Source organism: Tursiops truncatus, chromosome Y (genome assembly GCF_011762595.2).
Source record: "Tursiops truncatus isolate mTurTru1 chromosome Y, mTurTru1.mat.Y, whole genome shotgun sequence".
Classification (NCBI taxonomy): domain Eukaryota; kingdom Metazoa; phylum Chordata; class Mammalia; order Artiodactyla; family Delphinidae; genus Tursiops; species Tursiops truncatus.
The window spans coordinates 3213937-3226369 of NC_133428.1; the positions used below are offsets into that span (position 1 = coordinate 3213937).

The window sequence follows — 12433 nt, forward strand, 5'->3', positions numbered from 1 at the left end:
TTGTGTGTGTGTGTGTGTGTGTGTGCGTGCACGCGTGTGTGTTGTCAGCCCATGTGCAGAATGTCGAGGTTGTTCACGTAGATAACAGGTGCCCTGGGCCACCTCACGGTAGACATCTGTGTTGTAGGATAAAAGATGAACCATACCCCACTTGGGTACCATGAAATGTTGGTGTCCTCACCAAAAACAAAAGAAAAAATGAAACTGGGGAGGTCTACAGGTTGTAGTTTGGGGAATGGCTATTGCAGACTTTCGAGGAAACAGTGTGGCAGGATTGTTGTACAAGCTCATTAATTTTACCAGCATCTATTGTTCTTGGTTTCCTGATGCTTTGGGATGTGAGATGAAAGTGAATCTTCCAAGTGCCTCTTGGGGTCAGCAGACTATTGGTAGCAGATAGCACGTCCCAGACCTTCGATGGAGCTGAGAGTCACATCAGGGGAGGGCTGTGCCACTTCGTTAATCCTCTCATGTTTTTTTCCTTCCTTCTCTTTTCTTTTTTTTTTTTTTTCTTGGAAGATGCATCCACAGAGTTCTGTCTTGTAATGTATCTCGCAGCCACAGAAAGGTGAGGCCGTGAACACCCAGGAGACATGATTTTATTCCTTGGAAGGCCAAAACACCAAGATAAATTTGATCAGGGCTCACCTAAATTAAATATATATTGTAAAATTAAACCAATCTCAATTTGAGTGATCTGCACTTTGGAAAGAAATTTATTGCAGTTTTTATTTTGACTCATTTATAGTTTAGCTTGCCTGAGTAGCTGGAGCCAAGTCTTAATTACAGCCTCATACAGAACGACTGTCCTGTAGAGATCATTCAAAACTACCTAATCAAGTTATAAATCACGTCGAAATGCCTCTCTGAGAAATTAGTCTGTGTGCAACTTTTGCAGGGAGAACATGCTGTCAAGGCCTTCCTAACTCCCCAGTTGTATGTATGCAGTGAAGTTACAGTTTTTGTTCTCATTTTTTTCATTGAAATTTTTTCTTCAGGAATTTCCTTTGTAGTATCTTGGGTTTTTTTTTGTTGTTTTTTTTGTTTTGTTTTTTTGTTTTTTGCGGTACGTGGGCCCCTCACTGCTGTGGCCTCTCCTGTTGCAGAGCACAGGCTCAGCGGCCATGGCTCGCGGGCCCAACTGCTCCGCAGCACGTGGGATCTTCCCGGACCGGGGCACGAACGGGCGTCCCCTGCACCGGCAGGCGGACTCTCAACCACTGTGCCACCAGGGAAGCCCTGTAGTATCTTGTTTTTATTTTGGAAAAATTTGAAAATATATGAATACATATTATAGAGAAAATAGATAACATATTTATAAACATGTGTATTATACGTATCCTAACTGTGCATATATATTCCGTGTAGCTATAACAGCATTTCACTCCTTGTAAACTTATTTTCAGTGTGACGTTTACCTGAGAAGTCTTTTTTTGGTCCTCCCCAAAATAAACTTATAATGATTTTTAAATGAGGATGCATGTTTAAAATAGGTTTATTTTTTAAACCTTCATTGCTAAAACTTTTACAGTTGCCAAATATTTGAATGTGACACACACACACACGTATACATACACACACAAACATAAATAATTTGATAATTTTCAAATGTACCCACAGGTGCTCAGTCATTTACGTGGCCACCATGATCCCATATTTGATGATTTATACCCGTGGTTCTTACCTTGAGATGATCTTGCCTCCAGAGGTCACTTAGCAATGTCTGGAGACATTTTTGATTGTTAAAAATGAGAGGCGGGTGCTACCAGCCTCGGGTGCGTAGAGACCAGAGGTGCTACTACACACCCTACAGGGCTCAGGGTGGCCCTCACCACAAAGAGCAGTGTGGTCCCAGATGTCAGCAGTGCAGAGTCTGTGCAACAGTGCTTGGCATTGGTGGGATTCCATGTGTGCAAAGTGCCAAATTCCAGAGCATCGGGAAATAGGATGGCTCGGAACGTATGATTACTTTGAATGCCTAGCCTGGGCTTCACGAGTGTCCAGATACCCGCCCCCCCCCCGCCATTCCCCTTCTCTTAGGTCCGGCTGGTTCATGGTCTCTCTCTGGCCCTCAGAACCTTGTGGGGAGGTAGGCTTGATCACACAGGTGAAGCAGGAAGTGTACGTGTGCCCTCACTTGCTCAGTCTTAACAAATATGTGACATAGAGGTGCTGTCTTCCACATGGAGCTGGAAAAATGATGGAGTGGACCAGGCTTCCTCAAGGCATTCACGGTGTACGTCCTGGGACAAATCCGCCAACTGAATTCTACCTTTATGGAATTCTGTGCTCCAGGGACTATGTGATGCCTTGTGTGGACCAGCTCAGTTAATTCCCAGAGAGTTAGAAACACATAAGTAAAGAGAGGCTCAAAGAGTTTAAAGTACTCGCTCTGTACCTGCTTCATGCCAGCCCTGGGCTGCCTTCAGTGCATGTTGTCTCTGTACCCGGGAGTGTTTTGAGCAGGTCTGTGTTCAAAATCCCAGCACTTCGTGGGTGTTGAGGAGACCTTTTCTCTGCCCTGCCCCTTTGCTCCCTTGTGGCTCAGCCCAGCCCCACAAAGGAGGCATGACATGCCATCTACTTAAAGCTCAGAGAGGTTGACTCACTTCTCCAGCTAACAGAGAGGTAGCATTTGGGGACCCAGGTCTATCAGAATCAGAAATTACTGGCATCTCCTATGACCATGAGGAAGGCTTGAGAAGGAAGTACTGATGCTGGTTGTAAAGCAGAAGGGCTTTCAGGAGCACAAGATTTCAGACAAGTCAGCACCTCTTTCACGTTTTCTGTCTGTCTCTTAATTATTCAGCAATTGGATCATGCTGTGGCAGAAATCCAAATGTTGTCTCCAGTACAAAGATAAAAGCAAACACATAAATCAGCCATTGGGTGTGATGCGAATTTTCAGTCTCAATGCTACCATCCCGTGTTGTAGTGCATTTTCATCCAACTCTGATTAACTTGGCCCAGGATGTCACGGATGACAATATTTCCCCCAGACGTATTCTAGCTCCGTGATAGGTCTGGCTCAGATATGTTTCATTAGAAAATAAATTATCTGTTTGACATCTTCTACTCAACCATTCCCTGAAATGAAATGCATAATTACATTCTAGCCGAGAAAGACTCTGAATAACCCAGAATAATCTGTGTCCTTAGAAGCACATCTGTCTATTTTCAGCTGAAGAATGCTGTATTTAAAGGTAGAGTCCTGTACTGAACAGACTGGTGGTTGCCAAGGGGGAGGGGTTGGGGGAGGGATGGAGGGAGAGTTCGGGGTTAGCAGATGTGAGCTTTTATGTATAGGATGGATAAACACCAAGGTCCTACTGTGTATCACAGAGAACTATATTCAGTATCCTATGATAAACCATCATGGAAAAGAATATATAAAAAAACGATGTGTACGTATAACAGAATCACTCTGCTGGACAGCAGAAATTAATACAACGTTGTACATCAACTGTACTTCAGTAAAAAAATGTTGATTAAAAGAAAGGTAGAGGCCCTGCAACACCTCATGAAGTGTTTTCTGTCTCTAATGCATCATTTGTGGTACTCACGTGCGACAGTCTTGAATGTCCTGCGCGCAGTGGTTTATCTGGGGAGAGTCGTCGTGTGATCCCGTAGGGACAAATTGAGGCGGTCCTTTTTGTTTTCTTTATTTTGGGGGTGCCTCGTGGCTTGCAGGTCTCAGTTCCCCGACCAGGGATTGAACCCGCGGCCCTGGCAGTGAGAGCGCCGGAGTCCTAACCACTGGACTGCCAGGGAATTCCCAAGGAGGTCACTCTTTAAAAGTTAACTCCTCCCAGACTCAGTAGGAAGATGACTCAGATGTACCAGAAGGTTCTTAAATAGGCTGCAGGGTTTACCCTTGAAGGCATGCAGTGCTTTACATGAAGATCGGGATTGCTGTATCCACACTCTTAATTATGAATGGTGTCTTGATGTGACAAGCAGTACGGCACGTACTTGAGATGCAGCATCTTGTTCAGTTTCTTACAAGGAAGCTGAGATTCAGGGCGATGATGTCTGGAGCCTACAGACACGTGCCCCTGCGTAGCCCGAGGAGGATGAATATCCGGTGTCGATGCTCTTTCCACTGCATGTTGCTCCCTTTATGTTCGCTGGTAAATACCCACCTGGCATGAAACCAGTCTGGTCTGGTTGCACACTTCCCTTTACCCGTCTTGGAAAACTTTTAGAGCTCCACTCATAATACCTTAGGAAAAAGTGACAGTTTTTTTTTTTACATTTATTTATGTATTTATTAGTGTATGTATGTATATATGAATTTATTTAAAAATTTTATTGGGGTACAGTTGCTTTACAGTGTTGTATTACAGTTTCTACTGTACAGCAAAGTGAATCAGCTCTACGTATCCATATGTCCCCTCTTTTTTGGATTTCCTTCCCATTTAGGTCACCACAGAGCATTGAGTAGAGTTCCCTGTGCTATACAGTAGGTTCTCATTAGTTAGCTATTTTATGCATAGTAGCGTATATATGTCAATCCCAATCTCCCAGTTCATCCCACCCTCCTTCCCCACTTGGTATCCATATGTTTGTTCTCTACATCTGTGTCTCTATTTCTGCTTTGCAGCACTCTTTGACATAAATCACAGTGATACCTTTTTTGACCCACCTCCTAGGGTAATGAAAATAAAAACAAAAATAAACAAATGGGACCTAATTAAACTTAAAAGGATTTGCACAGCAAAGGAAACCATAAACAAGACGAAAAGGGAACCCTCAGAATGGGAGAAAATATATTTACTTTATATTGGAGTATAGTTGATTTACAATGTTGAGTTTCAGGTGTACAGCACAGTGATTCAGTTAAACATATACCTATATCCATTCTTTTCCCATATAGGTTATTACAAAATACCGAGTATAGTTCCCTGTGCTATACAGTAGGTCCTTGTTTATTTTATGTATAAAGTGACAGTTTTCTTAAACATCTGAGAAACAGTGTTTTGGGAGTGCCTATCCATTGCTGGGCTAATATTATCAATAATAGTGCAATTAGGAGACATCAGTACAGTTATCTGTGCGATGTGTGTAACTTTTGGCAGTGTGTTTGTTCATTGAACAAAGACTTGAATGTTTCCGGAGTACTGGCATCGTTCTTGCTGATGGGACTCACTGTAGAAATTTAGACCAGCGGTTGTCTGGCGAAATTCTACTGCCCGCAGATGCCGCTCTACAGATGCATCGGTGAATGAGATTTCCTCGCGTGATGTTGAGGGTTGCATGGAAGACGCAGCAAACGCCATTGGTGGCAGTGGTCTTGCCTTCCTTAGCCTTGTCTGCTTTTTTCTCCCATTAGGCTGACCGCTCTGCCTTGGAGGTCTCCTAAGTGATCGCTGCCCCGGGGAGGTGTTGGATGGTCACCGCTTCCTTGGAGCCTCGCACGGGCTGGAATTCGGCACCAGGATTAAGAGAGGGCTGCTGTCCTGTGATGGGCTGCTGAGAAAACCGCCGGGTTTGTTGTTAAGCTCGGGCTCTGTCTATGACCCATCGAAGAGGCTTCCTAGCGAGCCCTTCCCCTCTCCAGGGTCTTGGTCCCTGGAAAGCCGTCTCTCTCTGCAGGCTCCCTTCACGGCTTGCTTTGCTTGGAGTTGCATCGCACGGACGCCCGCGGATGTGGTGGTGAACCATGTCGAGACCCCAGGGACTGTTATGGCTTCCGCTGGTCTTCACCCCGGTCTGTGTCATGGTGAACTCCAACGTCCTGCTGTGGATCACTGCCCTGGCCATCAAGTTCACGCTCATCGACAGCCAGGCGCAGTATCCTGTGGTCAACACCAATTACGGCAAAATCAGGGGCTTGAGAACACCGCTGCCCAATGAGATTTTGGGTCCAGTGGAGCAATACTTGGGGGTCCCTTATGCCTCGCCTCCTACTGGGGAAAGGCGGTTTCAGCCCCCGGAACCCCCCTCCTCGTGGACTGGGGTTCGGAACGCCACTCAGTTTGCTGCCGTGTGCCCCCAGCACCTGGATGAGCGGTCTCTCTTGCATGACATGCTGCCCATCTGGTTTACTGCCAATCTGGATACTCTGATGACCTACGTTCAAGATCAGAATGAAGACTGCCTTTATTTGAATATCTATGTGCCCACGGAGGATGGTAAGTACTTATTCTAAACAGAAAACACCTGCTCGCTCAGCCTCAGATTTGCCAAGAGGGTTGTATAATGTCCTGTGCGTGGTATTTTCTATAACCATTCTTTTTTTTTTCATATTCAGTTATCTCAGTAACCACTTATTCGACTTGAATTTACGCAGTGTCTAATCGATGGAAAGTATCATAATTAATGACTTAATTCTTTCCATATATTGCCTTTTTAGCATTGCTGTCGTCTTGATTTGCAGGTGATTACCAGTCTGAGCATATAGTGTTCTATGTTATACCTGAATCATCTGTAAAGGAGTGGATCTAGAGAAACTAATAGAATTAAGAACATTTGCGTGCTGGAGTGAGCACCTGAAAATTATACAAGAAATGGTTGCTTTGGCTCTAATGCCTTAAGATATTAGCACTTTTTGAGTCTTAAAGGGAGCCACTGATTGTTTTAAATACACAAGCAAGGGATATTTGATAAAACAATTGGACTTGATTGTTCAGAATCCATGTTGTTGATATACATTTGGACTTTATTTCCTGCCAATATTCACTGCAGTCAAATGGCAAATGTGTGTCGTCAGATGATTCTAACTACGTTAGAAAAATGATTTTCTTGCTTGAACAAAATGCCCCTTTTCTTTTGGAGAACACAACACTGAAAATCTGTGAAAACAATCATGTTCCATGTATTAACTTAATCCAATACTAGTAAAACTTGGATATCTCCTTGTTCAAGTAGACCTTAAATTAAAATGTTTGCTAAAGACCAACCAGACTCAAATTAGTCTACAATGCACGTCCGTTTCTCATTGCTTGTTTGCATGTGCTCTTTTTTATACAAGGAGAAGGAAAAACATAGAATGAAATCTTCCTAGAACCTAAAAAAAAGTAATTGAGAGGAATCATAGCCACCACTGTCTACTGTAGAAACTGAAGTGTGTCCTTGTCCTTGGTAACTTTCATGCAGACATTTCTTTTCCTTTTTTTACCTTTAATCCTTGGGAGATGTTTGTCAGTGAGCTTTGGCTGAAAGTCTGCCATAAATGATGACATTATTCAGTGATACCCAAAGTCGGATTGCATCTGCCATATCGTTCTTTCTCCGTGCAGATGCAAAGAGGTGGCGTGGGCACCTTTCTCGAGAAACCGGGATGGGGGCAGTCTGTTAGGGAGATGACAAGGAATGCCCAGAGAAAGTGAAAGGGTTCAGCTTCATTATGTTAGTAGCGTCTGGCATGTGGCTATTGTCACTGTGGTGACAGATCTCACAATTACCTTGTAAAGTCTAGGTCTTGAATAGGGTTCAAGGGGTTAAACTGACACTGGACGCCTTACTTCCGTGCCCTGTGCTGAGCTGCCCTAGTGCTCAGTAGCTGCTTGGTGCGTATGTAAGAGGATGGATAACCCCACCCAAACCAATTAGAGTTCTCAGTTCAAAGCCACCTGGGTCATGGTCTTTCTTATCTATTCAAAGAAAGGAATAAAAAGAAGCAAAGACAGGGTGGTGGAAACAAAACAGGGTAAAGGATTCAAATTGCTTTCATGGGACTTCCCTGGCGGGCCAGTGGTTAAGACTTTGCTTCCAATGCAGGGGGTGCGGTTTGATCCCTGGTCGGGGAGCTGTGATCCCACGTGCCTCATGGCCAAAAAAGAAAACCAAACAAACAAACATAAAACAGAAGCAATATTGGAACAAATTCAATAGAGATGTTTAAAAATGGTCCACATCAAACAAAAAACCTTTAAAAAAAATAAAATAAAATTGCTTTCATCATAAATTTGATATGCTGGTGTCTCTGAACCAGTGACTTTATAGCGTTCACCTTCCAAACAAGGGATGCACTTCAAATAGAATGCCTGCTTCTGAGAGGTCGGGGTACAGTTACACCGCCCAGGAAGACAAATCAGTAGCTTCCCTGATGACAGACCCATAGATGTGCAGTTGTGTGGACTGACCCCATAAATGATTCGGCCGTTTCTTTGTGGTTCAGGATTGAATAGGAATTTGGGACTAGAAACACGTGAAAAAAGCTGCCTCCTAGAGAAGCAATCTAAATTTAAGAATAAAGGCACTGCTACCTGTTGATTCCTCTGGGCTTTTTAGAGCACTCTGGCACACGATATCTCACAGCATCTTGGCGGGAGAGTCAGAAATCTAGTAGGGGCTGAATAGGTAAATTTGATCTCCCTACGATAGATACATAATGGAATTTTGCTGGTGAGGGAAGCTATATGCCCGTGTGTTTGCAGAAACAGAAAATCACAGCCTATTGGGTCAGGAGTTTTGAGGGTTTAAAAATAGATGATTTGCATCCATTTGTGAATCAACGTGGAGGATTAGATGTTTAATTATTGGTTATTGCTAAATGAATAAACCCCACTTGTACAATAACACATGGAAATGATGGCGTCATGCTGATTTCTCCAAAGACCTTGCTTTAGGGCATATCTTAATTCATAACAGTGCATTTCATTAAGTGTGTGCACAGCCGTATTGGCTATTTGGAATTCAATATTCCACTCTGGTACTCCATTATTTGTTTTAGATTTGTCGTGATGCATTCATCCAATGGTGTGGCCATCTGACTTCCCTACCCATGATAGTTCTGAGTTCCTGTCCTGGGCTAGTCAGGCTTCACATGTTGGCATGGCCACAGAGACAAGCATGCTTAATTTCGAGAGACACACAGAGACTTGTTGTAGGCAGAACAACGCCTCCTCCAAAGAAGGGCACGTCCTAATCCCTGGAACCTTTGAATATGTTACCTTACAGGGCCAAGGGGATGAAGGTTGCTGATGGAATTGAAACCGCTAGGTGACATTTTCGGGCGGGCTCTGAGGAGCTCCGGTTCTGTATGTCTCAGTGCAGAAAGAATTCAGCAAGGGACTTCCCTGGTGGTCTAGCGGTTAAGAGTCCGTGCTCCCAATGCAGGGAGCCCGGGTTCAATCCCTGGTCAGGGAACTAGGTCCTGCATTCTACAACTAAGACCCAGCACAGCCAAATAAATAAATAAATATTAAAAAGAAAAAAAAGGAATTCAGTGAGAGGCAAAGTGATAGATAAGGAGTGATTTATTAGAATAGGATACTTGTGAGGCTTACAAGCAGGTAGGTGAGAGGGTGCCGTGAGCCACTGAGAACTTAGTGGGCTGCAGTTTTTTTTTTTTTTTGGTGGTACGCGGGCTTCTCACTGTTGTGGCCTCTCTCGTTGCGGAGCACAGGCTCCGGACGCACAGGTTCAGCGGCCATGGCTTACGGGCCCAGCCGCTCCGCGGCATGTGGGATCTTCCCAGATTGGGGCACGAACCCGTATCCCCTGCATCGGCAGGTGGATTCTCAACCACTGCGCCAGCAGGGAATCCCTGGGCTGCAGTTTTATAATCAAAGGAAAAGTGGGGAGGGGGAGAAGACCACCCTCTTCCTCATTCTTGGGTAGACGTCAGGCTTCCGTCCTTAGCTTGTCCACCACATCAGGCAGGGGAGTTTTCTTGTCCCCCACATGGTCAAGCTGGGACTGTCATGGCACATGGAAGAATTATTTCAGGTCTCAGTACAGTGAGGGTCTTTCACTTTGAAATGTCACCGTTTCATAAATTATTGCTTTTTATGTGTGCAGAGAGCATGTCCTAGGGGTCATTAACTTAGCTCACTGGGCAGGATGTGGGTCTCATGCCACCATTTTTTTTTATTGTTTTGGGGCACGTCTTGCTCTTCTGTCGCATGGTTTTGTTGCTAATAAGGCTGCCTGGCTTTGTGGCTCAGCACGCCTGCTTTCTTGAATGATCATTAACTTACAGGGTCTCCCATACTTTTTCCTTTACGTACAATCCCCTAGTGGGATTAACTATTTAATTACCTATTTTGTCCCTTTACTCTGTCCCTATTGTTATGGTATTTGTTTATCCATTGACTTTAAGATGCAGGGAATATATTCTGGTTTATCTGGGTGGGTCCATATTTAATAACAAAGATGCTCTGTTGCGAATAAGGAAGCAGAAAAGGTGATGAGGGCCAGAGGGAAACAATGGAAAAAAGGCACAGTGGTCATTGCTGCCTTTGAGGACAAGGCGGAACCAAGAGTTGAGGAACCCTGAAGCCTGTCGAAGCTGGAAAAGACAAGAGATGGGTTCTCTCCTTGAGCCCCAGAGAGAAGCACAGCCCTGCCCACCCCTCAGTTTTAGCCCAGTGGAACTCTGACCTTCAGAACTCTACGATCCTGAATATCTGCCACTCGAAGCCGCAACACTGGTGCCAATTTGTCCCAGCGGCAACGGAAACTCATAGAGTTTTGCCAGCCTTTAATATAAATACCCTAATTGAAAGCAACATACACAGCACTGAAGAGTTGTTCTGAGCTTTCCGAGTTGCTGCCCATTCTGAGATGCTAATTCGTTTGTTACCCTTTCAACCTCCAGAATAACTGGTTAAAAAACAAACAACCCCCACACTCATTTTAACAGTGGGTGGTTAACATTTGCCGCTTTCCCTTATACATATCAAGGAGACAAAGTTGGTTCCCGTTGGTGGGTGGATATTTTGCAGATTTGAGGTTTAACCTGTAGAAAGTAGACACCCAACTTTTGGTTCCTCGTTTTAGAACAGATTTATGGCAACTCTTACTAAATGTCATATTCAAAAGATTCACTGATTTTACACAGGAACATAATGAACGGGTATTTAAGATTTCCCAGGCATCTAAAACAGATGTCCAGAGTAGGTGTCAGTGAATGGCATAGAGCAAAACATCCAAATGGTCGTCTTTTCTCATCTGTCTCTGCAAAATGTCCCTCACGATGGCAGCGGTACCTCTAAATGTCTTCTTTTGCGTTAGCAAAATCTTTTGGGCTCCCCATTCCTTCCCTCTAGACCTCAAGATCTGATCTGTTATGGGGAAAGTGATTCTCTATCCTTTTAAAAAATAATTTATTGATGAATTTATTTGACAGAATGTCAGTTAATTCTTACCCGCCCCCCGGTTTTATTGAGATATAGTTGACATCTATTGCTGTACACGTTTAAGGGGGACAGCATGATGGTATGGTTTCCGCATATCGTGAAACGATCACAGTAGTTTCAGCTAACATACGTCCTCTCGTACAGGTACGGGAAAAAGAAAAAAAAGGAAAAGTTTTTTCCTCATGATGAGAAGTCTTAGGATTTACTTTCTTTGCAGCTTTGCTGTATCTCATAGAGCAGTGGTGACTAGAGTCATCAGCACTGTACATTATACCCCTAGTACTTACTTGTCGTGGAACTGGTGTTTGTACCTTTCAACCACCTTCATTCAATCCCCCATTCCTCTACCCCCACCTTTGGCTGCAACAAATCTGATCTCTTTTTCTACGAGTTGGGTGGTTTTGTTTGTTTTTTGTTTATTTTTTCAATCAATTTTTTATTGGAGTATAGCTGACTTACAATGTTGTGTTAGTTTCAGGTGTACAGCAGAGTGAATCAGTTATCCATATACATAGTTCCGCTCTTTTTAAGATTCTTTTCCCATAGAGGCCATTAACAGAGTATTGAGTAGAGTTCCCTGGGCTCTACAGCAGGTCCTTATTAGTTATCTGTTTTATATATAGTTGTGTATATGTCAATCCCAGTCTCCCAATTTACCCCTCCCCCGGTTTCCCCCTTGTTGGTAACCATGAGTTTGTTTTCTACACCTGTGACTCTGTTTCTGTTTTGTAAATAAGTTCATTTGTAATATTTTTTTGAGATTCTACGTATAAGTGATATCATGTGTTTTTTGTGTAGAGTCCACATAGGAGTGAATACAGTGTTTGCCATTTCCTAATGTCACTTAGCATGATGCCATCAGGGTCCATCCACGTTACCACAAACAGCAGGAATTTCCTTTTTTATGGCTCAGTGATATTTCATTGTGTAACTACACCACAAATTCTTTACCTGTCCATGCATAGAAGGACACTTAGGTTGTTTCCATTGCTTGGAAACAACCTATGGACCCCTATGAACATGAGGGGTGCAGACACGTTTTCTGTACCCTTTCTAGTGTCAATTCCGTTCACTCCTTCAGCTCAGCTTGGAGGATTGGTCAGGAACTTGCCTGCCAGGGGGCAAATGCCAGCCTGTTCCCTTACCAGTTGAGTGATTATGGACAAGTTCCTTGGCTAGTACATGCCTCAGTTTCCTTGCGTGTAAAATAAAGATGAGCTGGGAGATTTAAGGTATTAATCCATATGAAGTGCTTTGTCTAGTATCTTGTACTTATAACGACTCTGTAATCTGATGTTAGTGGAGCACAGGTAATAGTAGAAAAGAGAACCAGAACTTTTCAGCTA

The 12433-nt window shown here is 43.7% G+C and overlaps 1 protein-coding gene across 11 annotated transcripts in view; it reads left to right on the top strand.

The window, feature by feature from the left end:
* The window catches only part of LOC101323758 (neuroligin 4 X-linked), a 346024-nt gene that overhangs the window by 70273 nt on the left and 263318 nt on the right, over positions 1 to 12433 (top strand). For all 11 annotated transcript variants that reach the window (XM_073799736.1, XM_033850213.2, XM_033850215.2 and 8 more), the window contains one exon: positions 5333 to 6134. In XM_073799736.1, the coding sequence (XP_073655837.1) occupies positions 5663 to 6134 (472 nt within the window). In that variant the 5' untranslated portion in view covers positions 5333 to 5662. The remainder of the gene's footprint in view (positions 1 to 5332; positions 6135 to 12433) is intronic.